This window comes from Ustilago hordei (genome assembly GCF_900519145.1).
Source record: "Ustilago hordei strain Uho2 genome assembly, contig: UHO2_contig_18, whole genome shotgun sequence".
Taxonomy (NCBI): domain Eukaryota; kingdom Fungi; phylum Basidiomycota; class Ustilaginomycetes; order Ustilaginales; family Ustilaginaceae; genus Ustilago; species Ustilago hordei.
The window spans coordinates 102,195-129,378 of record NW_024545264.1 but is presented as its reverse complement, the minus strand read 5'-3'; the positions used below and the strand labels follow the sequence as shown (position 1 = coordinate 129,378).

Below are 27,184 nucleotides of genomic sequence, written 5' to 3'. Positions count from 1 at the left end.
ACACGAGTGTCCAGTGTGTTGACTTGATGCTTGAAGTGATCCCCGGACCGCAGTGGACTACTGCCTTCGGTTCTATCTTGATCCGGACCGCTAACCTGCTATGGGCGCCTTCGGATGTCAGGTAGTGGTGATACAACACACACACTACGATGAGGAGCAACCTTGATAGATTGCTGCTATGCTGACTGAAACTAATGTATACTTATGCTGAAGTGATAACTAGTTATATGGTGAGTAGAGTGGATGAGGATCCACTTGACCTATGATGATGAGAAAGCATGGTTATATACCTCTACTCAGCATCGCCAGCGATGCTGCTCCTGCTCTCTCTCTCCAGAGAGTACCTTCTTCATCGAGTACTGCTCAGGGGCCTCTCCTGCTTGGCACCCCTGTGCCTCTTGAGCTGTGTTGACTCCTTCAACACTGCTCCTCCTCCTCATGACCTGATGTCAACTCCTTCGACACTGCTCCTCCTCCTTTGATCAGTGACAGTTCCTTTGGCTCTTGTCTCTCGAGCCCCTGAGTGGTAACCATCTGCATGCTCCTTGAGCTTGGTCCTCTTTGTGGCTGTGCCTGCTCCTTGAGCTTGGTCCTCCTCGTGGCTGTGCTTGGCCCTCCTTTGCATGTGAGTCCATAGGAGTCCATGGTCTCCATGGAGACTGCACTATGACCATGCTCTCTACTGATCTCGACTAGATCTTCGATACCTGTGCTCCTTCCATATGAACCCGTGACCCTCCTGCTTCTTGAGCATCCAGGCCCATGACACTCAGGTTATAGCAAATGACCCTCAACACTTCAAGAGGACAAAGCATATTGACATAGCTCACTTCTTCCTGCATGACGAGATCATGAACAAACAACTTGTGATTGCTCCTGTTCAGAGTTGCGAAAACTTGGCCAACATCTTGATGAAGCCACTCGCCATGCCAATGCTCTCACACATTCAACAACTACTTGGATTGACCATTTCATTGGAGAATGTTGGATCGAGAGGGGGTGCTGAAAATGACAATCCAATGAGATGGTAAAAGGGCGACATGGAGCTGATCTGATCAAAGATCAGATAGGGCTGATCTGGTTGAGCTACCAATTCGATCATAGATTAGGTCAAGTCGATCTCAGGAGAAATCAGGTGCAACACAGTCCCACTTGTTGTCATGATAGACCATGAAGTAGTAGTACCCCCACATCAGGCAAGTGCCACTCACATGTATATATAACTCACAGAGAGCACTAGGCTCTCGCCACATTCCCTTAGTCAATTGAGTATATTTGTTTCTGTCTATAACTAGCAGTGACATCATACTTAGACTCTCCCCAATCGCCAGTATCGGGACCTAAACGACGTTTATATTCAACAGAGAGAAGAGCGAGCGGAAGAGAAATCAAAGCATTGCAACGAAATTGAAGTTTTGTGCGTTGGTCACGTGCCCCTTGTCATGGGCCTGAAGGCTCAAGAAGCAGGAGGGTCACTGGTTCATACAGAAGGAGCACAAGTATCGAAGATCTAGTTGATACCATTAGAAAGCATGGTCGTAGTGCAGTCTCCATGGAGACCATGGACTCCTATGGACTCACATGCAAAGGAGGACTGAGCCATATGCAAGGAGGGCCAGGCACAGCCACGAAGAGGACCAAGCTCAAGGAGCATGCAGATGGTTACCACTCAGGGGCTCGAGAGACAAGAGTCAAAGGAACCAACACCAGGTCCTGAGGAGGAGGAGCAGTGTGTCATGGGCCTGGATGCTCAAGAAGCAGGAGGGTCATGGGTTCATATGGAAGGAGCACAGGTATCGAAGACCTAGTCGACACCAGTAGAGAGCATGGTCATAGTGCAGTCTCCATGGAGACCATGGACTCCTATGGACTCACATGCAAAGGAGGGCCAAGCACAGCCACGAGGAGGACCAAGCTCAAGGAGCAGGCACAGCCACAAAGAGGACCAAGCTCAAGGAGCATGCAGATGGTTACCACTCAGGGGCTCGAGAGACAAGAGCCAAAGGAACTGTCAATGATCAAAGGAGGAGGAGCAGTGTCGAAGGAGTCGACACCAGGTCATGAGGAGGAGGAGCAGTGTCGAAGGAGTCGACACAGCTCAAGAGGCACAGGGGTGCCAAGCAGGAGAGGCCCCTGAGCAGTACTCGATGAAGAAGGTACTCTCTGGAGAGAGAGCAGGAGCAGCATCACTGGCGATGCTGAGAAGAGGTATATAACCATGCTTTCTCATCAATAGGTCGAGTGGATCCTCATCCACTCTACTCACCATACAACTAGTCAATACTTTAGAAACACAAGTACTCATTAGTTACAGTCAGCATAGCAGCAATCTATCAAGGTTGCTCCTCATCGTAGTGTGTGTGTTGTATCACCACTACCTGACGTCCGAAGGCGCCCATAGCAGGTTAGCGGTCCGGATATAGATAGAACCGAAGGCAGTAGTCCACTGCGGTCCGGGGATCACTTCAAGCATCAAGTCAACACACTGGACACTCGTGTTGACGCCACCAACCTTATCACCAACACCATCAACCTCATTATCATCGACATCACCAATCTCATCACCAACACCATCAACCTCATCATCATCAACACTCACACCAGACCTTGGTGTCATCATAACATTGATATTGATCGTGCCGAGCTACCCCTGAACGGAGTGTCCACAGAGGTCAGCCGAAACCTACGATAGTATATACAACAAACGCCACCTGCTGTCACTGCACAACTTGATAGTCACCGAGTATCTCGAGACAATAGCTGTCGCACAGTTTGATAGTCACCGAGTATCTCGACAGACCGACCTGGGTTTCAGGCGCGAGACCCCTGACACAGTGTTGAAGGAGTTGACACCACTCAGGAGGCACAGGGGTGCCAAACAAGCAGCAGGATAGCAAGGAGGAGGAGCAGTGTCGAAGGAGTCGACACAGCTCAAGAGACACAGGGGTGCCAAGCAAGCAGGAGAGGCCCCCTGAACAGTACTCGATGAAGAAGGTACTCTCTGGAGAGAGAGCAGGAGCAGCATCGCTGGCGATGCTGTGAAGAGGTATATAACCATGCTTTCTCATCATCAAAGGTCGAGTGGATCCTCATCCACTCTACACAACCATCATAACTAGTTATCACTTCAGCATAAGTATATATTAGTTTCAGTCAGCATAGCAGCATTCTATCAAGGTTGCTCCTCATTGTAGTGTGTGTGTTGTATCACCACTACCTGACATCCGAAGGCGCCCCATAGCAGGTTAGCAGTCCAGATCAAGATAGAACCGAAGGCAGTAGTCCACTGCAGTCTGGGGATCACCTCAAGCATCAGTCAACACACTGGACACTCATGTTGATGCCACCAACCTTATCACCAACACCATCAACCTCATCATCATCAACACTCACACCAGACCTTGGTGTCATCATAACCTATGTATTGATATTGATTGTGCTGAGCTACCCCTGAATGGAGTGTCCACAGAGGTCAGCCAAAACCTACAATAGTATATACACCGAATGCCACCTGCTGTCACTGTGCAACTTGATAGTCGCTGAATGACTAGCTTGATGAGACAGATACCAAGACAATAGCTGTTGCACAGTTTGATAGTCACCGAGTATCTCGACAGACCGACCTGGGTTTCAGGCGCGAGACCCCTGACACCCCTTCGCTCACCTTTGAAAAATGCGCTTTTATCCATTCGCACGATAAGCCTTGGAGAGAGGGATCGTCAATTTTGACCGTGACAAAGAAAGCGTTAAGTTGAAAATGCGTCGGCATCTCAAGAAGAATGCACGAGTTGCAGCCGAGACACTGAGGGACCAGATGTGTGCATAAGCAATGAACACAACGAAATACATGAAGGTTGGCATGACAACGGTTCAGGGGCATAGCAGAAAACGGCAACTCAGGAGGTCACAGAAGAGGTGACTCATCTGACTCGGACATGACTAAAGATAGCAACAAGGTATATATATGTGCTTGTGATAGTGATCCATACAAACAAAATACTAAGCATTACCAGAAGCAAATGACTGTGGTAAGGGAGCCTGATTGTGGCCCCAATAACGGCGTATACTAATTGTTATCTTCAACTGTTACGTTACAAAGTGCATGAGACCTAGGAGATGTGAGAGAAGAAAAAATGTAGCAAGGATACAAGGTGGAGAAAGAGAAGAAGCCTTGTGAAGACGGGTATATATGTTTGTTTGTCTAGGAGATGAAGTTCCAGACCTTGCCGGCGACGGTGGTAGGCTTCTCTTCAGGGACCTCAGCCTCAAGGATCTCGCGAAGACCGGTGGTAAGGTCAACCTCGCTGGCAGGGATGTGAGCGCCGTTTCCACGGTTGTAGAACCAGTTGCCGATGTAGAGGATGATGAAGAAGGGGATGGGAATGTAGTTGGTGATGAAGTCGCTGGTGGACCAGTTACCGCTGAGGAAGATAGACCAACCGCTGAAGAGCATGACAATGAAGGTGGTGGCGCTGGTCCAGTAACCGCAGAAGGGCTGGAGGCATGCACGGTAAGGGAGGACGTCGCGCGACATGCCCTGAATCTTCATGGCGGCGTGGAAGCGGATGTACATGACACCAATGCAGAACCAAGTAACGAGGCCGGCAATGGAGGTCATGTTAGCAAAGTAGCCGAAGACAGTGCTGGCACCATCGCGGACCGACATGTAGGAGAGGAAGGAGAAGAGAACCGAGACGCCGACAGCCATGTAAGGAAGACCGCCCTTGGTGGTGCGGGCAAAGATACGGGGAGCAGATCCTCCGATAGCGAGCGAGTAGAGAGCACGGCTCGAGGTGAAGAGATCCGAAGAGGCAGCCGAGACAGCTGATGTGACGAGTGCGGCATTGACGAGTGACGGCAAAACCTTGATGCCGGCGTTGTTGATGGCAACGACGAAGGGGGAACGAGCGGCGGTCTTGGCACCCTTGGTAAGCTCGGGAGCCTGGGAAGAGCAGACGAGACCGATCATGAAGGTACCAAGGAAGTAGAAGAGGCAGATACGGATCCAAACCTTGCGGATAGCGCTGGGGACAGACTTGCGCGGGTTCTTGGCCTCAGCAGATGCGATGGCGACGATTTCGGTACCGATAAAGGAGAAAGCGGCATTGATTAGGACGGAGAAGAAGCCGAGGAAGCGACCAAGAGTACCTGGGATGTTCTTGTACTGGTTCAAAGGACCAAACTCCTTCCAGTAGCGGAAACCGAGACGGCCCTGCTTGCCGACACCGAGGTCGATGCAGATGGAAAGGATAATGAGACCGACAATGGTGATGATCTTGATCGAGGCAAACCAGAACTCGGTCTCACCGTAGGCACGGGTACCGAGCAAGTTGATGGCAACGACGATGACGAGGTAGATGGTGATCCAGATAGCAGGGCTGAGGTCGGACCAGTAAGACATGAGGACGGCAGCGGCGGAAAGTTCGGCGGGGAGAACGATGACCCAGTTGTACCAGTAGTTCCAGCCCATGGCGAAGGCAAGAGGCTTTCCAACGAAACGCTCAGCGAGCTTGATGTGGCCACCAGGAACGGGAAGATATGAGATCATCTCCCCGAGACACATCATCATGGCGTAACAGACGGAACCCATGAGAAGGTAACCAAGCCAGAGACCAAGGGGACCTGCGTTGTGGAGGGAAGAGGCAGTACCGAGGAAAAGACCTGTACCGATAACACCGCCGATGGAAATCATGGCCATGTGACGGGGAAGGAGGGCGTGCTTGAGCTCTTCACCCTTGCGTTGGTCGAAGGCGTTGGTCTGGTTGGCATCGGTACCATCTTCGAGAGTGGCGACATAGACATCGTGCTTCTGTGTGAAGGAGTCGGACTTGACCTTTTCCTCCGAGGGAGAGTAGTGAGCGGCCATTGTGATAAGGGATGAGTCTAAGGGGTGCATGAATGGGGAAGGAGGGAGACGCTGATGGGGGATAAGAGGTGGTGCGGCTGTTCAGAGTGGGATCTTTATACCTTTGTATAAGGTGTGGGGATGGCGGAGTCGTTTGTCTGGAAACGCGGTGAAAGAGCGCGGTATCATAGGCAGAGATAGGAGTTTCGCTTGCTGTGAGGAAGGGAAGGGGAACGGGCAGCCAATGAGGTAGGATAGTACAATCAGACAAGTGTGGGGTCCAGATTCGGCTTATCGAGCAGATCGTGGGTGTATTGTGCAGAGGCGAGAGTCGCATGGCTTGCACAGTGGAGCAGGAACACAGACACAGAAGAAAGTGAGCTGTCAAGGCGATGCGTATCTCGACGGGAAGCGAATTGCCGTGCCTGCGTTGTTGCTGAAGACGGGCACTTGGAGTGGGTCTAGACACATACTGTAAGGTGGCGAAACTCACGGCGAAAGAGCAGAGGCCGAAGGCAATGAGAAAGCGGCCACGGTTGGCTAAGCCAACACTGAGGCGGTATGCAGATGGGCAATTCCGCGTGGCGATGGGCAGTAACGGCGTTGGAGCGGGCGGGAAGAGGAGAGAAAGTGGAGAAAGGAGCCATGAGAAAGACAGGAAGTGGGAGTCTAGATCACAAGCAGGAACGAAGTCGAGAGGGCCAACCAACAATGGCGAATTGGCCCGCCATTCAGACGACGTTTCCTGACCAACCTCGGCAGTTGTCCATTGTCCTAGTATGGATTTGATGTTGGTCTCTATCTCTGTTGGGCCTCATGCTCGTGGGTGCTGCCTAAATCCTTATCTTTGACACTGAGGCTGGCAACTGTGGGGCATACGGCCTTTGGCTTTAATTTATGGAGGTATGGAGACGACTTGGCTTGAGATACTGCAGGGAACAGGTGGGTTCCAGGGTTGACCCAAGATAAGGGCTACATACGAACATTGGCGGCGCTCATGTCCCACTTTTCTTCTTCCGTTGGAATGCTGATCACCTCATTTGTATCCTCGAACTTCACAAGATGTGAGTGGCACAGGCACATCAAAGGTTGGCAAAGATTTGTGCTCAGCGTTGCTGCTTTGATAGAATGACAATTGGGAAAGCTGTGTTGAGATGCCAATCGATGTCGACGATGACGATGCGTGTCAGTGTCATTGGCTGGCTACAAGGTTCAACACAACCGGGCAACTGGCATTGAGCAGGAAAGCATCTCAGTGGCCGACGTTGAAACGGGTCTGGAGCAATAACCAGGCAAACAGCCAATCAGAAGCGTACCTGTCTCATTGTCTAGCAACCTAGGAAAGCAGTATAAGAGCTGCTGCGCTGTGAGTTCAGCTGATCAACTCTGATTGGTTCCAAGGAGAAGGGACAACGGCGACGAGAATGTTTACTTCTTTGCCAAAATGACACTGCTCGGATGCTGTTTGACAGCGGCTCTCTCGAAGCACCGCAGGTCCACCAAGTGCTTCCGGCGGCGGTCATTGCAATAAAAAGAAAAGAATTTCGATTCCAATTTGTGTGGCTGCTTTTCTGCAGAATGGAACCCCGTTTGTCTTGTTGAAAGATAAAGTCTGCAGAAAACGGCGGTCCGGACAAGTAAGCGAGTTGAGCCAAAAGATTTTTACAGCTCGCCTGGCTTTCAATTCTCCTTTTCTTTTTTCTTTTCTTTTCTTTTCTTTTTTCTTTTCTTTTCTTTTCTTTTTTCTTTTCTTTTCTTTTCTTTTTTCTTTTCTTTTCTTTTCTTTTTTCTTTTCTTTTCTTTTTTCTTTTCTTTTTGTTTGCCACTCTCCGTCCCGCCGTCTGGCAAGCTATGCTCTGGCTCTCGAGCTGTTCGTCGGATGAGGATGGAAGGCGTGTGACCTCAGCTACATACTTCCACTTTAGATGGCCCTGACTTGGGGGATCCACTGTTGCTAGCCTGTGTGACCAAGACAATAAAGAGACACTTTTAGCACCTTCCCCCACCGTGGGTCAGACCGAACTGGCTTCATCCGTGCAGTTGACCTCACATGGCAACAATCGCAGCTCCCACCATTCGCTATCTTGTCTTTCTGCTGCCTTATCTTCCTCAACGCTCGACACAAAACTTTGCTATCGACGTCTGCCCTCATGCAGTGATTGCCGACGATGCCTTATCTCAAAGGAAGTGGTCAATATACTGGGTGAGCACAATTGTAAATCGTCATCTCACCTAGACATCAGGTGACAATGCAGGCGTTCGTTGCTTCGTCTTGTATGTGGATGGCGTTGAACGAGTGTCTCGTACCTTGCGCCCACCCTCGACCCACCCGATGCATCGTGGCTTCATAAGATCACTTGAATGCATGAATAGCAGATCGAATAGCATCACGAGCTTCAAGTTCAGCAGTCAGCGAGGGCAATGTAATCTAATGTCACCTCCAACCGCGAGACATCTGACATTGCGCCTCTCTTTCCTCTCTCATTTGTCATCGCTGCGTTGGTTCTTCTGTTGTTCACCTGCGATCTAGGCGGTCCGGCAACAGACTGGCAACGTGACCTCCCTGCCGCCAGGCACATCAATCTCTCCGACTCTCTCCTTTTACGACTCTTGACGCTAGAAGAATAGAGAGAGCATCTGATTTCCATCTCCGTTCTCATTCATTTCTCCCGCCCCACGACAAACGAGGAGAACAGATTTTCCCTCTTTGCGATGGAACGGTTGAGCCGGTTAGGCGACCCCGGACTACGTCGCTTGCTCCTCTTCTTCTTCCCCGCGTCCCTCTTCCCGAATCGCCTGTGATAGGCCGAGGACCGATAAAGCCTTTAGGCCCTAAGCTGTTCTTCTTGGTATCGCTTCTCGGGAGTGAAGGGAGGATGGTTTGATGATGCAGGGTATCGCGATTCTGACGGATGGACGAGATCGAGTGAAGCTCATCGCCAAGTTTTCATTTGTTCTCCCCACATTGGGTGCGTAGTCCACGTGTGGCTTGCGTTGCTATGTATCTACAGTAGCAGCGTAGTTCGTCAACCAGCTTGTCGTACTGTAAAGTACCTGGGCATGTCAGATGCAGCATGCGCGAGATGTAAGCTGCCAGATGCCGCTTCATCGGCAGTGACATGTGTAGGCATACGTTGCATCACGTCTTGCACTTCCAGTCGAGCGCCCGCACTGACAAAAGCGCACCTATGTGAACAAGCTAGAGCTTTCGCCTCTGCCTGAATGGTAATTCCGGGCAAGTGGGGCCGACGAACAAGCTTTGTCCATCATGTGAGCACCTACAGTAATCGTCTCTTCCACCGCACAGTTCTTCCAACTGATCAACATTTCAAAAGTGGCGTGCCCCGTTGATTGACTTTGAAAGCACACCATTGTTACCCCCTCGATCCTCTCATATCAGCACGTCACACAACGAGTGATTCACACTCGGTCCGTATTCTCCTTACCTTCATGGTCAGAGCATAGAATCTCATCCGAGTCTCAGGGTCACGCGCAGAACGATCATGTCGGATTGGTTCGGGGGATGTGCTGTTTTAGCTTCCTGTACTTTTTAAACTTGTAGAGTGTGCAAGGATCTAACAATTCAAAATCGCGTTCAAGTCTAACAGCTTCTTGCGAGAGAGGAAGAAAACAGTATCACGTGACCATTATTCTTCGGCCGATTTCAATTCTTTTTCGCGCCTGGATTCACTGTTAGTTTCGACTTGCTCGCACGTCTCGTTTTTCTTCGAGTTGCGCGATCTGGAAGCTCGAGAGACTGAGTCTCGCTCGCTGCCCGCTTCACCATCCTCAAGACCACCACCTCCATCACACATCTCTTCACACATCAAGATGCCCGCCGCCGGTGTTGCCAAGAACAAGCCCCAGGCCGTCAAGGCCACTGCCGCCAAGAAGGCTGCCCTCAAGGGTACCTCCGGCGCCAAGGTTCGCAAGGTCCGCACCGACACCACCTTCCGTCGCCCCAAGACCCTCGACCTTGCCAAGAACCCCAAGTTCCCTCGCAAGGCTATCCCCCACGCTCCTCGCATGGATGCTTTCCGCACCATCCTCTACCCTCTCAACACCGAGTCGGCCATGAAGAAGATCGAGGAGAACAACACCATCGTCTTCATTGTTGACCGTGCTGCCAACAAGCGTCAGATCGAGGGTGCTCTTAAGAAGCTCTACGATGTTTCAGCTGCCAAGATCAACACTTTGATCCGCCCTGATGGCAAGAAGAAGGCTTTCGTTCGTCTTACCCCTGACCAGGATGCTCTTGACGTTTCCAACCGCATTGGCTTCCTCTGAACGCTTTCGCTTCTCGATAAGCGGCGCTTCTTTTGAATGATGACTGTTCTGTTCGTCACTCGAGAACCCAAAAAGGGATAGGATCAACATCGAACAGGGTCAACTCACCCGCTTCGGTGTTCAGCAACTCCAACGTCTGCCTCGATCATCGACGTCTCTCGGAACTCCCCACGAGGTACCGAAAGACATTTCCGGCGCATCGACTTCAAGCCAGAACTTCGGGTTTGCTTTTACGTCCAACTCCCAAACTCTACTCTATCCTCTCTTCTCCTACTTGCCCGTATACTGTTGCGTTGCATTCATGGCATCTCTCATTCACACGGTGTAATCATACTTCCTTTTCGCGCCCATATATCAGGGGTGCCTCTTGCAGGTATTCCCATCTTTTGACCCAAACGTCCACCAGAGCGTCTCTTAAGTCTCGAATTAGGCTTTGGGTCACCCCCCTCCCTCACATCCATCTTCTTCGCCGTAGTCTCTTCTTCGCATCGTTGGAGTTGCTCTTCACTGGCTTTGCATTCGCAACGACTTGGTGGCGATGACATTCACAGCCATCTTCTGGACCAGTACAGGCTGCAGAGGCTCAAAGCCCGTAGATTATTGTGCAGAAGATGACGAAGGGCGATCAAGATGAAAGGGATCGAGGGGGTTCTGACTCTCATGTGTGCTTGCCTTTTTCACTGCTTGTGCTTCTCTGCTGAGCTTGAGACCATTTGGGGGAACGCTTTCGCCTTCGGGAAGATCGCTCTCTTGAGCTTGTGAGACCTTTCCTATCCTTTGAGTTTCCTCTTCCCTCCTCATCAGCTTGTTCACTCTCTTTATTCAATGCATTCGTTCTCAACCTCGTTTCTACTTCTGTTCATGTTATCTGTGTTGTCTGTTTGTATTGTCTCTCTGCCTTCCTCTCGGCACAACAATCGGGTAAGGTGTGAGCGATAGTTTCCATGCGACAGCGTCTTGACGGTACACATCACAGCAGCATCGTCTCTGATCCGCGCTCGTCTTTTGTCACTCTCATAAGCTGTGATAGCAGACGTGTTAATAGGGTATCTTCTATCAACACACATCAGCCGAATCATACCAGATCTCGGCGCTGACGGATGCCACTTTAGGGCCATCTAAACTGATAAACCCATTCACCAGCCCCAACGTACAGATCCTTCCATCGTTTCTCCGGCACTCCTCTACCTCCTGTTTCCTCCTGTAGTTGTTCGATTGCGATGGCTTCATCTCTATCGCATCCTTCCCAAATACTCCTTGGGTTCCAATGTAGAGCTTTTATGTCGGCTGGGAAGACTGTGGTGCTAAGTGTTGAGCCTTTTCTGACTGCTGCGGTTCCGGATTCGGCGTTTTCTGGTGGGGGATGGGCTTCTCGAAAAGCTGGTAGGTGGGATTGATCCCATAGGTTCACCTCTGAATCTTTACAAAAGTTCTTGGGAGCTAAAGTTGTTGCTGTCGTCCCGAGTGGGATGGAGGATTGAAGGGACCAGACTCTAACTCTCCTGTCCAGCCCCGCCAAGGCCATCAACCGTAGATCCGGATCAACAGCAAACCCTAAGCCGTATTGATAAGAGTTCACATGGCCCTCATATCTTCTTATTGTCTCTCCTGTCATCGTATCTATCATCTCCACAACCCCATTGATCCTCACAACCAGCAACTCTCCTTCCGAGAGCATTTTCAACTGCGTGACTGACCCAGCATCTTTCTTCGCCAAATACCGGAACTGAGGCATAACACCCTTCGGCTGATCCCAAGGCATTTCCACCACCCCACCTGATCTCAATCCACAATACAACTTCTCTCCACCGTAGCTGAAGGTTAGAGCCATACAATCGCTGTCGCCCGACCAATACTTTTTGAGTTCTCCACTCAAGTACAGCCCCGGTGGCTGCGTGTGAAAGACATATATGTATTTGCAGTTTGAGATAGCAAGGATGATCTTTCCATCTTCCTTCTCGGGTACGCCCAGGGTTTGCTTCTCTGCTGTCTTGGGCGGAGGATTTTCGTACAACGCCCAGGAGCAAAGTTCATGCACGGCGATAGGATCGGGAAAAGCAGTAGATCGACTTATCTCTGGATAGTCAGGAAACATTCCAGTCGCTGGAGGACGAGGTCGTGGACGAAAAGGAAAGTTGTCCCGCAGAGGAGACTAGAGACGGAGGTAGGATAGTTGTTCGTAGTACCCTTCATCGACGAAAGGACTGTGGAAAAGAATGTTTCGACTGCGAAGCAAGACTGGTGCTATTGGTCGTTCGCCTGTATGAAGGATATCTACCGCTCCGAACAGCTGAGGTAGCCGGAGGATGCTGTCATTCTGTCGGCGCACCTTTCCCAGGTGGCTCATCTCTGCGCACCTTTCCCAATCGATCACAATGCACCAACCACAAAGTGACGAAGCAGATGAATGGATGTTGTCAACCCATGGTAGAAGCTCTGTGTGACCATAGACCACTATCGTTGTGCAATGTCGCCATGGATAGACAAGAATGAGGATTCCAATGCTTTTTGTGAGACTGAGGTTGATTTATGCAAACCTTCGAGCTTTTGGCACTTGTGGCACTTGAGTAGTGCTTCCAGCTGATTTGACTGGGTCAATTTGGATGCAACACTTCGCTGTAGGGTCCAATGGTGGCTCTTGAATGGCAAAAGTCAAAGTATGTGGTGCCATTGCAATTTCAATTGCAAAAGAGTGTACCTCTCTTGAGCTGCCTTTTGTGCTACTGTTTTTGTCTCTTTTCACCTTGCTTCTGACTCCCCTCTCCCTGCTGAGTGTCACTGTGCACTTTGGCCACATAATGGAAGATGTTCTGGATGGAAGGCTCCATGTGCTGCTCAATGGCCTTATGAAAGAAGCAGGTGATTGCCCAGCATTCTGCCACATCACTGCCTACAGCTTGATCTGAGAGGTGCTGAGTGGTTTTGTGGTACACTATGTTGGAACAAAACAGCACAATATCCAGTGGCTGAAGTTCCAACTTGATATTGTAGTCAGGAAGCTCAAGTACAGCATGCTGGCCAAAGTTGAGAAGGATTGAGATGGCAGAGTCAGCCATGTCGGTGTGATCTCCAATGGTGAAGCCTCGAAATGGGACAAAGGTCAAGTAGAGAGGATGGCAGAACTTGTCATAGCCAGCAACATGCTCTTTCACCCATGGATAGTGAATCGACTCTTGTTGGTGAAGGATAGCTGCAAATTCATCGCAAAGACCTGTCTTGATCTGGTTGCCAGCAACAAGCGGTGAGACATGCTTGGTAGTATAGTGCTGTAGCCATTCAGAGAACTTGCCAACAGCCTCCCTTGCTGTGTGTGTGCCATTGTTTTGAAGGGTGTCTGCTGTGAGCTGGAGCCTTTGGTAAGCTTGATCATGCCAAACACCGAGGTGGATCCATTTGAAGATGTGTGCATGCTGGGGATCCTCACACAGAGTCTGGATAGGCATGCTTTCTTCATGTATGGTAGGCAGCAATTCAGGTAGGTCCAACATTGGTTCAAGAGTGCAATTCTCAGCAGCTTCCTGCCAGGGCCAAGCTGGCTTAGCTGCACATCGAGAGGTTGCCACCAGTGCTGGTGCTGCAAGTCATTTAGCTGCCCTGGAGGATTGAGTGGAAGCACTTCTGTCTGACTTGCTGGGGGTATCCAAGCCTGCATGGGTGGCAGAAGGTGGTGAATTGGTTCGAACAGTCTTGGACTTGCTGTTGCAGATGGTGTGCTTTGTGAGGTTCATCAGCAGATCATTTCCTATGGCAGCTTCTTCCTTCATGGCTTGGGCAGCATACTGCATGGGAGGCCCAAATCGCTGCAGAAATGCTCCAGAAGCATCACAAAGGGTAATGTTGGCAGTGTACAGGCTGTCACGCCTATCTTGGTACTGTGTTGCATGGTGGCCAGAGAGATAGTGCAGTTTGGCAGAGCCGTTACTCGAGTGCCTCTCCACCTTGTAAGTGATGCACTTTGAGAACGAGAGATGGTAGACTTCTCGTTCAGTGATGCATCTTTCGCTGTTGCCATTGAGTTGGGGAGGTGAATCATACATATTTTGCCGGGGAATGTGTCTGACTATGGTTGATGATTAGTGATAGCATATGGAAGCCAAGAGCAGTGAAAAGTGTCATGGGCCTGAATGCTCAGGAAGCAGGAGGGTCACTGGTTCATATGGAAGGAGCACAGGTAGAGATCTAGTCGATACCAGTAGAGAGCATGGTCATAGTGCAGTCTCCATGGAGACCATGGACTCCTATGGACTCACATGCAAGAGAGCACTGAGCCATATGCGAGGAAGGCCAGGCACAGCCATGAGGAGGACCAAGCTCAAGGAGCAGGCACAGCCACGAAGGGGACCAAGCTCAAGGAGCATGCAGATGGTTACCACTCAGGGGCTCGAGAGACAAGAGTCAAAGGAACCATCACCAGTCAAAGGAGAAGGAGCAGTGTATAGGTAACCAGCAAGCAGGTCCTGAGGAGGAGGAGCAGTGTCGAAGGAGTTGACACCACTCAGGAGGCACAGGGGTGCCAAACAAGCAGGATAGCAAGGAGGAGGAGCAGTGTCGAAGGAGTCGACACCACTCAGGAGGCACAAGGGTGCCAAACAAGCAGGATAGCAAGGAGGAGGAGCAGTGTCGAAGGAGTCGACACAGCTCAAGAGGCACAGGGGTGCCAACCAAGCAGGATAGCAAGGAGGAGGAGCAGTGTCGAAGGAGTTGATAGCTCAAGGAGGACAGGAGTGGTGCTAGAGGGGCCCCCTGTACAAGTACTCGATGAAGAAGGTACTCTCTGGAGAGAGAGCAGGAGCAGCATTGCTGGCGATGCTGTGAAGAGGTATATAACCATGCTTTCTCATCATCAAAGGTCAAGTGGATCCTCATCCACTCTACACAACCATCATAACTAGTTATCACTTCAGCATAAGTATATATTAGTTTCAGTCAGCATAGCAGCAATCTATCAAGGTTGCTCCTCATCGTAGTGTGTGTGTTGTATCACCACTACCTGACATCTGAAGGTGCCCCATAGCAGGTTAGCGGTCCAGATCAAGATAGAACTGAAGGCAGTAGTCCACTGCGGTCCGGGGATCACCTCAAGCATCAGTCAACACACTGGACACTCGTGTTGATGCCACCAACCTTATCACCAACACCATCAACCTCATCATCATCAACACCCATACCAGACCTTGGTGTCATCATAACCTACACAGTGATATTGATCGTGCCGAGCTACCCCTGAATGGAGTGCCCACAGAGGTCAGCCAAAACCTACGATAGTATATACAACGAACGCCACCCACTGTCATCACACAACTTGATAGTCACCAAACAACTAGCTCATCAAGACCAATACTGAGACAATAGCTGTTGCACAACTTGATAGTCACCAAGTATCTCGACAGACCGACCTGGGTTTCTGGCGCGAGACCCCTGACATTAGGGTCCTCTCAAGCCTGAATGAAAAGATGTGATGGGATGATCACAAACTCCTGGATCCAAGAGTGGCCTCAGTGCATGCATGGCAATGCAAGATTTTCGCAATGCTATCTGTCATCCCTTTTGCAAGAAATGTACTTGACAGAAAGGCAACTACCTTCGAAGATGCCGACTCAATGCTTAGCTCAATCATCATGTGGAGCTTCTCCAACAAGTTATGCACTGAGTACTTTGCCAAGCACAGTGACAAACCCATGCTCATTGCAGTAGATCTCTTTGATTGGGCAGTAAACAAATGTACAGTACATTCCAACATTAAAGAGTATGAGCTCCTTGTGGTAATTCTGGATCTGCATTGGGATCAAGTGGGGAGTCATGCATATGACTTCCTCATCAAATGGGAAGCACATGTATCAGAACTACATGAGTACCTGAAAGACACATGGATGCTGGACTACCATTATAGGACCCTCAAACATGCTCTTCCCTCCAGTCAAAATGCCCTCTTTAACTCAGTATTTGTATTGCACGAGAAGGTACATGGTAGAAACCAGACTATTGAGAGTGTATCAGATGTCCTCCACCAATGCTATGAGCTGGCTGCTGAAAATACACCTATGATTCGCTGCTGCACAACTGAGGAGTCAGAGCTGGTTGCATTGCATGTGTCAGGGGTCTCGCGCCTGAAACCCAGGTCGGTCTGTCGAGATACTCGGTGACTATCAAACTGTGCGACAGCTATTGTCTCGGTATCGGTGACTATCAAGTTGCGCAGTGACAGCAGGTGGCGTTCGTTGGATATACTATCGTAGGTTTCGGCTGACCTCTGTGGACACTCCATTCAGGGGTAGCTCGGCATGATCAATATCAATGTTATGATGACACCAAGGTCTGGTGTGAGTGTTGATGATGATGAGGTTGATGGTGTTGGTGATGAGATTGGTGGCATCAACACGAGTGTCCAGTGTGTTGACTTGATGCTTGAAGTGATCCCCGGACCGCAGTGGACTACTGCCTTTGGTTCTATCTATATCCGGACTGCTAACCTGCTATGGGCGCCTTCGGATGTCAGGTAGTGGTGATACAACACACACACTACAATGAGGAGCAACCTTGATAGATTGCTGCTATGCTGACTGTAACTAATGAGTACTTGTGTTTCTAAAGTATTGACTAGTTGTATGGTGAGTAGAGTGGATGAGGATCCACTCGACCTATGATGATGAGAAAGCATGGTTATATACCTCTACTCAGCATCGCCAGCGATGCTGCTCCTGCTCTCTCTCTCCAGAGAGTACCTTCTTCATCGAGTACTGCTCAGGGGCCTCTCCTGCTTGGCACCCCTGTGCCTCTTGAGCTGTGTCGACTCCTTCGACACTGCTCCTCCTCCTCATGACCTGATGTCAACTCCTTCGACACTGCTCCTCCTCCTCATGACCTGATGTCGACTCCTTCGACACTGCTCCTCCTCCTCATGACCTGGTGTCGACTCCTTTGACACTGCTCCTCCTCCTTTGATCAGTGACAGTTCCTTTGGCTCTTGTCTCTCGAGCCCCTGAGTGGTAACCATCTGCATGCTCCTTGAGCTTGGTCCTCTTCGTGGCTGTGCCTGCTCCTTGAGCTTGGTCCTCCTCGTGGCTGTGCTTGGCCCTCCTTTGCATGTGAGTCCATAGGAGTCCATGGTCTCCATGGAGACTGCACTACGACCATGCTCTCTACTGATCTCGACTAGATTCTTCGATACCTGTGCTCCTTCCATATGAACCCGTGACCCTCCTGCTTCTTGAGCATCCAGGCCCATGACAGCATGCTGCCACACTTATTAACTGTTGGGCATGCAGCAAGCTTGGCCATGCAGCTAACTGTTGCCCTAATGATGCTGCTCACACTTGTTGGAAAGATGGCAAGGTCAAGGTACTGCCAAAAGGCTGTGCTAATACATGTATAGTATTACCACTTGAGAACCCTCAGGAGGAATAGGATACAGTGCCAGTCTTAGCATTCTCCACAGAAGTTGAGCCAGCACCATTTAGCATACCACCTCAGCTTGTACTGTTTGTGTTTGATTCAGGTGCATCCTGTGTGATGGTCAACTCCACACATCATGGGAAAGGGTGGTGAGACATGATGGAAGCAGTCAGCATAACTACTGCCAATGGTGGGCAGCTCTCAGCAACCAAGATGGGAGAGACAGTCAGCCTCCTAAGCTTCAGTCCCAAGATGCAGTGCTGGGAGCAGATGACATATCAAGACTGTCTCCTTGTCCCTAACCTGGTAATGAACCTTATCAGGACCAAATCAGTCACACATGCTCAGGGCAAGGTGACATTTGAGAATCAACTTGTAACTGTTCAGGATAAACATGGTCATGTGATCTGTGTACCAATGAGTGGCAATGGTTACCCAGCTGCTGCCATAATGATCTGGAATGACAAAATGGCCAAGCCTGCCATCTCCCTTGCCTTCACAGCAACCCCTTCACATATGGAAAGCACTCATGGAACCCATGGCAAGGCAAACTTGTGGCATCGCAGACTAGGTCATGCCAGTCATGAATCAACCTTGTGAACACAGATGGTGACACTCTCCCATGACATTCCTTTGGCCCCTGCTATTCATCCTGGCACCCTTTGTGACATCTGTGTTCAGAGCAAAGCAACTGCCAGAACCACAGCTCATCCTCAGCATGTTAAAGTGCCACTTGAGCTAGTGTCCATGGATGTAATGGGACCACTGCATGGCACAATGACATTTGCCTATGTCCTTATCATTCACAATGCATACTCAGGTATGATCTGGATATGAGGACTGATGAACAAGGGTCAAGCAGCTCAAGAGGCAGGATGGTGGTTCTCCGAGGTTCGCATTGCCACACATCGGAAGCCCTCAGAAGTAGTATTTGATCATGGTATTAAAGAAGTGAGGGTGGATCAAGGTGAGTTATGGTCCACTGCCTTTTGTGATCTATGCTCCTCAACAGGTGTGAAAGTCACTGCCTCCCCAACCCAACAGCATTCTGACAATGTGTTCACAGAATGGGCGATCCAAATCATTCAAAAGATCACCCGAAGCATCCTCTATGATGCTAATGTGGCCAAATGCTGGTGGCCATATGCTATCTCCCAGGCTGCCTTCATTCACAACAGACTGGCAGGAACAATGCAGGGACATGTCACCCCCTTTGAGCTCTTCTACAGGAAACATCCTGAGCTATGCCAGATCTGGCATTTCGGCTGCATAGCATACATCATCCTCAGAGGAAACACTTGCACAACATGGTTGTGAAAACACCTGATAGTTAGTAAGCACCTCTGCACACAAGCTCTCCATGGAGTCTACTTGGGGTTCTCAGATGCTCCATGTGCAGTCAAGGGCCACTGGGTATGGCTTCTGGAACTAGACCACATCATCATTTCAAAGGATGTATGATTCTCAGAACTTGAGCAACTGGAACCTGGAGCCACTCCAGCTCATCCACCAGTTCTCGCCAGGAACAGTGAGCTCCTACAGTCATACACATGGCTCCCTCACAGTGATGACCATGTTCAGGAGGAACCCAATGATGATGCAACACTGTATCTGCCATCTTACTCCCACCAGAGGAACTCGAGCTCATGTTCAGTTTCACCAAATGCACCAAGCTACAACTGGGAATGGGATCATATGATGGCTGAGATCGAGGCAGCAGGTGAGGTTGTGGTGGACCTCAACATGATTGCTGCTGACCTGGAAGCCAAACTTGATGCCACTCCATCTGAGGGGGGGAACAGTTCACTGAGCCAAGACCAGGTACTCTGGAATGATCTGGAAACCGTGTCTCTACTCAGAATGCTGGGCAGCAACATAATGACAGACATATATGATGATGTCTCTGTACTTGGGCCCACTCCTGCTGAGACACTGACTCAACCCAGTTTACTGGCCTTTGCAGCAACATGTTTGGGAACTCAGGCACTCACATTTGGGAACAATCATCTCGACCACATGGCATTCACTGTCACAGTAATGAATGGTACTGCACTCATTGCAAGTGGTCAACAGATGCACAGTGCCAATGGAATCCTACTAGAACCACTGTCACTCAACAAAGTGAAGATGCACAGTGCCAATGGAATCCTACTAGAACCACTGTCACTCAACAAAGTGAAGATGCACAGTGCCAATGGAATCCTACTAGAACCACTGTCACTCAACAAAGTGAAGATGCATGACAACTGGGACAAGTGGCAAGAGGCAATAATAAGTGAGATGGCCAGTATGAAGAAGATGGATGTGTTTGAGCTTGCTGACACCCCAAATGATGGCAAGCTCATTGGCATATGTTGGGTATTCAAACTCAAGCTTGACACACAACAGCAGGCTACATGGTACAAAGCATGCCTAGTCACTCAAGGGTATGCACAGTGGCAAGGCCTGGATTATGATCAGACCTTCAGCCCTGTGGTCCACCTACAGACTGTCCACATGCTACTCACCCTTGCCTGCAGGTACAGACTACATGTCATTCAACTTGACATCAGTATGGCATTCCTGAACAGAAAGATTGACAAGGATGTCTATGTCCAGATACCCCCAACATTCAAAATGAATGAGACCAATGGAAAGTGTTACAGACTAAAGAAGGCACTTTACAGCCTCAAACAAGTGGGGCACCTGTGGCATGCTGCACTCAACAAGCAACTACAAGCCTTCAGATTCTGACAATGTCGATCAGAACCATGCATATATATGCATGGTTCAAACAATGCAATGGTGTTCCTGGCAGTCTATGTAGATGATCTGCTTGTTATCAGAGCAACTGCTGCATGGATACAATTGGTACAACAACAACTTTCTAGCATCTTCAGCATCACTGACCAAGGGGACATGGCCCACATTATCAGCTTAAGCATACAATACAATTGTGAAGCATGTACCATCTCAATCAACCAGAGTGGGTACATCAAAGGAACTCTGGCAAAATTCAGAATGGATGATGCATGGGCAGCCTCAACACCTGCAACCAAAGCAATCAATACTCTCAAGCCATGAGAGGGAGACATCACAAGTGCTGAAGAGGTGAGAAACTATGCTTCACTTGTAGGATCATTGTTGTGGATCACACAAGGCAGCAGGCCTGATATTGCATTTGCCATTGGTAGATGTGCAAGATTTGTAGCGAACCCATTGGGAGAGCACCTCGCAGCTGCTAAATGGATCCTAAGATACCTCAAGGGAACTACAAAGGTGAGTCTGACAGCAATGACCCAGACAAAAGGACAGATACTCATGGGGTGGGCCAACAGCAACTGGGCTGGTTCATGTGACTGCAGGAGGTCTACTTCTGGGTACATTTTCACTATCGACAGGCTTGTGTGCAGTTGGTCTTCTTGGCTCCAACCAATGGTGGCAAACAGTTCTGTGGAAGCCAAGTATGTGGCACTAGCAGTAGCAGCTAGAGAGCTGTTATGAACCTCAATATTTTTGAATGAATTGGAACAACCCATGTTGAAATCAACCAGGATCAATGTAAGTGCCAGGACGTTGGTTCTACACTCCCATGATGGGGAGCTCACCTTCAATCAAGATGTACCAGTCCTACACAGCAACTCATCTGGTGCCCACACTATCACAAGTGACCCTCAACATTTCAAGAGGACAAAGCACATTGACATTGCCCACTTTTTCTTGAGAGACAAAATTGCAAGTCAGTGGCTCACTATTGCCCCAGTCCAGAGCAGCAAGAATCTAGCTGATATCATGACCAAGCCACTTGCAGCACCAATGATTCAACATCTCTGTCACTCATTTGGGTTGACAACATCAGAAAGACATGCTGGATTGAGAGGGGGTGTTGAAGGACACAATCCAGTGACAATGCTAATGGGTGATGCAAAGATGACGAGATCAGAGATTGGGGATAACTGATCTTGTTAAGGATCAGGTACAACCAAGTCCTGCTCATTGTCAGGCTGGATCATTAACTATAGAGACTCCCACACTCAGCATGTGCCATACTTTTGTATATATATTGAGCAGAGAGCACTAGGCTCTTGCCACATTCTCTTAGTCAATTTAGTATATGTTTCTGCTGTAACAAAGTAGTGACATTGTACTTAGACTATCCCCGATCACCAGTATCGGGACCATAAAACTTCTTTACTTGTAACATCTTACTGGATCGTAATCTTCAGCAAGTGTTGCTCAAAAGCACTTTTTTTTTCCCTTTTTCTTTCATGTGGAGTTGATTTTCCGACACCCGCGATCCGCGATTCGAGTGCATCGTACAACCAATAGAAGAATAAGCAACTAGAGCTTTGAAATCTGTTTGTCGGTACCTGCACATCTTCTTCTCGTGCTCTCTGTCCACTAACGGGAATGCCTCGCTGGCTTCCTTGCCGGTCAAGTCAATGGGTTTGACACAGTTCCATTTCCGTAGATGGGATAGATACTGGAAAGAAAGTCATGCAAGTAGGGTATCATAGTGTGAGAGGTGTGATTCCTTCATTCATCTTCGATCGCGCGCCCGCCCTCGCGCCTCTTGGCCTCGCTCCAAATCTGTCGAGGCCTTGTCATCATCCAGTGGTACTGAAACTTTGCTGCTACTGTTGTTCGTGCTCAGCGAGGGAGTGCTTCGACTGGCGATGCCTTCAGAGCGTGACGGCTCTGCACTACCACTCGCTCTCGATCGACTTGGTGATCTCTGGCAACCGAGAATCTGCGCCAATGCGTCCGGGGCACGGGAACGACTCCTTGCTGTTGATGAGCGATGAGCTTGTGTATGATCTGCCGTGATGGGTGCTGCCAGAACTGGCTGTGGCTCTACACTGCGCCCGTACAAGAAGCCGGCAGCACCACCTGCGTCGTGAGACAGCGAATAGTTGGACTTCGATCTCGAGATAGATCGCTGGGCAAAGCGCTCTGGTGACCCTGATTCTCCACTGTGACGGCTGCGGCTCCTCGAGTGGCTTCGACCACGGATAGCGATGGGACCTGTCCTGTGCAGACTAGCAGAGTGCGATCCAGCACGGCTGTCGCTGCTTGTTCCGTCTTCTCCGTTCCAGGTTGTGTTCTCATCAAGATCAGCCATCCTTGCCCTTGGCAAACGGCCGCGACGTTCAGAGTCGGCTGGGCTGTCACAGCGGTCCCTGGAAGCAGAGTGAATCCAGTGATGTTGCGAGTTGAGCGAGCTTCCAAGGTGATGCGACATCCAAGCAGGGTCTCGGTCTCGGTTGGGCGTTGAGCTGCCGCTGACATCTGTGCTGCGGTTGCGGCTCGAGTCACGGTACTGCAGCGATAGGCGCGAAGTCGACCTCGATCGTCGTCTAGCGCTGTCGCCATCCTCGATCGGCATGGACGGCGACTGGGCTGTTGATGCACTACCTGAACTGTCGTGAGCAAGCTGAGCGGGACGGGTTCGGGCGAGGCTCGATGAGCGTCTTCCGCGTTCCGTCCGCTGGAACTGGTCGCCAATATCCGCTCTGTCGAAGCTTGGTGGTGGCGAAATCTTTGCGGCCTGCGGGCCCGATGGCGAAGTTTTGCCGTCTTGGTGATCGCTGGCAATTGGTGGTGCTGTCCATCGCTCTGGTTCGACAGAGAAGCCCTTGGTTCCAGAGATTGCAGCCGTTGTGGAAGTGCACATGGAGTGATTGCTCTGCATTGCGGTAGAGACGCCAAGAATGCTGGTTGGTGCAGGGGAAGGAATGGGCTCGGCTCCCTCGTGTCGAATCCAGGGACTGCTGCATAGCTTGTCGATGGTCCATCTCCGTCTCGGCTCCGGCTCCAGCAAACCACGCAGCACCTGACGTGCGGCCGCTCGATCCCAGCTCAGGCCATCCCAAGCAGGATCAAGGTGGAGGTCCTCATCCGATTCTGGATCTTCCTCAACGTCTGCTCGTGCTTTGGCCACTTCGTTGATCTCGAAGCTTTCGAGATGGTCAGCACGTCCCGGAGCTGAGCCCACGACATGGTCTGAGTGTACCGCGATCATGCGCCTTGGCAGCGCAGTGGTCGCAGGATCAGTGACCTGTCTTTCTCTCGGCAGCAAGGACGGCAACGAAGCACTGAGATCCATAGCGCCAAGGCTGCCCGGGCCGCGATTTGCGCCTGATACGCTTCGACGTTGACTGAAGGCAAAACGATCTGCTGGAGCTGCTGGTTCGACGGAGGCTCCACGATCGATGGAGCTGTTGCGCTTGGACTGGCTCTGTGTTGAGGTCAAGGTACCCGTAGATGATGCAGCAAGGCGTTCAGCTCGTCGTCGAAGCCGTGGTGGAAGTTCCCACTGCGCCCTGGCAATCTTCATCTGCAATCGGGGCTCGAAAGAGTCCGTGAAAGGCAGCTTGCCACTCAGGAGTGCGTAGAGGATGCAACCGAGGGCCCACATATCCGCCGCAAAGGGAGACTCTGGTGGCAACTCAGTATCCTCACCGGAGTATTCGGCAGCTGCTGGGCTCGCTGTGCCTGAGGTTCCTTGAGCGCGAAGGAACTCGGGTGCCGTATAAGCAAGAGAACCACCGCGTCCAGACTTTTTGCCACTCTTCTTGCCGTTGCTATCTTTTGGATTCGTCTCTTGCTTGAGAGCGCGGACAACGGCAGCAGCGCCTGGCATGCCGGTCTTACCATGGCTAGGGTCCAGGACCTGAGCTAGGCCAAAGTCTGCAACCCTCCAGCATGGCATGACAGCATGGGTGATGTCGAGTGTCTGTTTCGAAGAGAGAGAGGAAGCTGCCAAGGAGTCGATTGAGTCAGTCATGCCGGCGCTGTTTTGCCTAGATCTGACGGCACCATGATCGTCTTGCATGGCCATGCGTTGGCGCTTCTTCCATGACGTCTGATCCTGACCGAGAACGTTCTCAAGCTTGATATCTCCGTGAAGGATGTGGCTCTTGTTGTGGAGTGTGCTGAGTGCGGAAGCGAGCTGGCGCATGGTCTCGCGTGCTGCATCGATCGGGACGCCTTGGCTGCGTGAAAGTCGACTGGTGGTCCTTCGCATCAACCTGGAGCCGCTTGAAACGCTGCCAGCAGCAGAGACGGGCGAAGAAGCCACAGAGGAGGCCTCTTGACCAGCAGGAATGGTACGAAGCTGAGACGCAGCCGAGACAGAGGCTACCCTTCCGATATTGTGACGCTGTGCAAGCATGAAGCCGGAGCCTGTCCGTGGCCCCGAGTTACGCCATGATGGATCGTCCATCGAAGTTCTCAAGGAAGAGCTGCGAGAAAGCGTCGAGCGTGCAGGACTGGGGGCCACCCACGAACCTGAGCCAGACCTCCGATCATCTGATGTGAAGGGAAGCTCAGCGTTGGCAGGAAAGATGACGCTGTTGGCGCCGCCTTCGCTGCGAACAAAGTCGAGAAGGTTGCCCTGATCGCAGTAAGGCATGATCAGCAGCTCGGCAGTGGTTCCGTCGCCCCGAACCTGATCAGGGTGCGGTCCATCGAGAGCGACACGTTCGTGATGGAGGAGTGGGAGCAGATGCTGGTGTGTGGGTAAGCTCTTCCAGATGCTGAGCTCTTGCGAGTGTTGGTGCTGCTTCTTGATCTGGTCTCGAGGTTGTCGGTCCTGGCTCTGGCTCTGGCTCTGACTCTGGCTCTGGCTCTGGCTCTGGCTATGATAGACAATCTTGACTGCCACCTTGCGACCCTTGCGTTGACCATCGATGCTGGGAGCAGTGGGATCAGCGGGACCTTCTGCCTCCAGATCCCAGCCTTCACGAACGGTAGAGAAACCGCCAAAGCCTATGGTCTTGCCTAGAAGATATCGGCCAGAGGGACCTACACGAGCACCTTCATCATCGCTGCGTGGTGGTGGATTGGGAGCTGTGGTGGCCTTGGCATCATAGAGCTGCGCAGCTGCACTACCGAGACCACGCCAAGAAGCAAAGCCAGGAGCTGCAGCGGAGCCGTTGCGGGTCTCATCGCGCATCAATGAGGCGCCGAGACTGCGGTGACCTGAACGTGGCGGACTGTATGAAAGCGAGCGGTTGTCGGAGGAGGTTGATGGTTGAACTACACTGTTGAGGCTGGAGAAGGCGCTAAGAAAATCGGTGGCGGGAGAGCGAACTGCTGGAGATGAGGTGTCTTGTGACGTGGAAGTGGGAGATGCGTAGGCGAAGTCTGTAGCAGTGGGACCAGGTGTGAGCTTGCCATCTGTGCGGAGTGATGGTAGATTTGTGGCTGGTTGTGGTGATGGGTGCGGGCGCAAATGCAGCTGCGGCTGCGGCTGCGGTTGATGCTTCTCAACAATGGACGAGTGATTAGCATCAACCTCGGGAGTAGCGGCAGCACTACGTTCCCACCACATGCGGACCTTGGAACCAACAGAGGTGTCTTTTTGCGGGAGTGCGGCCGAGTTGACCGCCAAGGTTGGTTGCTGGCTATCATTGTGAGCTGCGGAGCTGCGACGCCGCCTTCCTCGCTTTGCAGCGTCCTCGGATGTCTGCAGGTTTTGCGACTCTGGCGGAGCATCTTGTGATGTGGAGCGGGAGGTGGAAGCCTGATGGTGAAGGTTGGAGATAGAGTTGGTGTCGGAGTTGTTGCGGGAGTCGGAGCGGGTGAGGTTGGGGTTGGAAGCTGCTGCGGAGATGGATCCGGAACCATTTTGAGATGGAGGTGATCCGATACCTAAGCGGGCTGCAGCTACACTGGAGAGATCGAAAGAGTTGTGCCAGTCGTCCGCAGAGAGAGAGGCGCTAAGGCCGCTGGGATCGAAGAGGGGTACATCATCCTCGGAAGGAATCTGGAGCGGGGCAGCCCTTGGTGGCTCCATCCGATTGCCTGGGCGGCACTCTAGTGCGGAATAGCTGCTGATGCGGGCGGGCGGTGAGCTAGGACTGGACTGGGAGGTCAGCAGACGAGCGTGAGAAGCAGCTTCAACGTTGAAGGCGGTTGTGATGAGGCTGCAGGGTGATGATGGATGGTGGATGGTTGGAGATGATGGAGGAGCACGCAAAGAGGAGTTGCCGACCAGGACTGCGGAAGACAGAATGGGAGCGGATCGTGCCAGGTTGTTGTTGTTTTTTTTTTTTTTTTTTTTTTTTATTGGCTGGATTGTGGTGGGCTCTTGGGTCCGTCGGGGCTGCTCGGACCGTGTTACGGTTGCTATCGAAAGAGCCGCTTAAGAGATGATATCGTTCGGACCGTTGATTGTTGCGGAAGGCAAGTACGGACTGCGGAAGATGATGAGGAGTTGGAGGGAAAAGGCTGAGTTGTGACTGGACAGAGTGCAAAAAAAAGAAAAAGAAAAAGGGACACCATCGGGTTGCGGAGAGTATCGGCCAATTCGGCGGGTAAATGTGAAATGTGTCGATAGTGAAATTATGTGAGCTCTATTTCGATCTCACAATTTTCGCCACCTTCGCTTACTCGGATCCGTGTCATGTTGTCCCAGGTCATATCGGCTCGTGTCAGGCCGATTATCGCGATAGGCATCGGCATGGAGGAACGACAGCAAAAAGGGCAAGAAAAAGAAAAGAAATAGAAAAGAAAAAGAAAAGAAAAAGAAAAGAAAAAAGAAAAAAAAGAAAAAGAAAAAAAGAAAAAAGAAAAAAGAAAAGAAAAAAAAAAAAGAAAAAAAGAAAAAAAAAAAAAAAAAAAAGGTAACCCCGTATGGATGGGAAGAGGTCCGGGACAAGGCTCTGATAGGCGACA

The 27,184-nt window shown here is 50.8% G+C and overlaps 5 protein-coding genes across 5 annotated transcripts; 1 reads left to right on the top strand and 4 right to left on the bottom strand.

Moving 5' to 3' along the window:
- Positions 1–4,201: 4,201 nt before the first annotated feature.
- Positions 4,202–5,866, bottom strand: UHO2_06305 (putative general amino acid permease; the record flags this gene model as incomplete). The annotated part of the gene is made up of 1 exon (XM_041556313.1): positions 4,202–5,866. The coding sequence occupies one exon, from the start codon at positions 5,864–5,866 to the stop codon at positions 4,202–4,204; it is 1,665 nt and encodes a 554-aa protein (XP_041412247.1).
- A 3,810-nt stretch (positions 5,867–9,676) lies between these two features.
- On the top strand, positions 9,677–10,132 carry UHO2_06304 (putative RPL25 - ribosomal protein L23a.e; the record flags this gene model as incomplete). Its single annotated transcript, XM_041556312.1, has 1 exon — positions 9,677–10,132. One exon carries the CDS (start codon positions 9,677–9,679, stop codon positions 10,130–10,132), a length of 456 nt encoding a protein of 151 aa, XP_041412246.1.
- A 1,108-nt stretch (positions 10,133–11,240) lies between these two features.
- UHO2_06303 (uncharacterized protein) lies at positions 11,241–12,227 on the bottom strand (the record flags this gene model as incomplete). The annotated part of the gene is made up of 1 exon (XM_041556311.1): positions 11,241–12,227. One exon carries the CDS (start codon positions 12,225–12,227, stop codon positions 11,241–11,243), a length of 987 nt encoding a protein of 328 aa, XP_041412245.1.
- Positions 12,228–12,852: 625 nt separating this feature from the next.
- UHO2_06302 (uncharacterized protein) lies at positions 12,853–14,169 on the bottom strand (the record flags this gene model as incomplete). The annotated part of the gene is made up of 2 exons (XM_041556310.1): positions 12,853–13,706; positions 13,749–14,169. 2 exons carry the CDS (start codon positions 14,167–14,169, stop codon positions 12,853–12,855), a joined length of 1,275 nt encoding a protein of 424 aa, XP_041412244.1.
- A 7,874-nt stretch (positions 14,170–22,043) lies between these two features.
- UHO2_06301 (uncharacterized protein) lies at positions 22,044–26,303 on the bottom strand (the record flags this gene model as incomplete). Its single annotated transcript, XM_041556309.1, has 1 exon — positions 22,044–26,303. One exon carries the CDS (start codon positions 26,301–26,303, stop codon positions 22,044–22,046), a length of 4,260 nt encoding a protein of 1,419 aa, XP_041412243.1.
- Between the last annotated feature and the right edge of the window lie 881 nt (positions 26,304–27,184).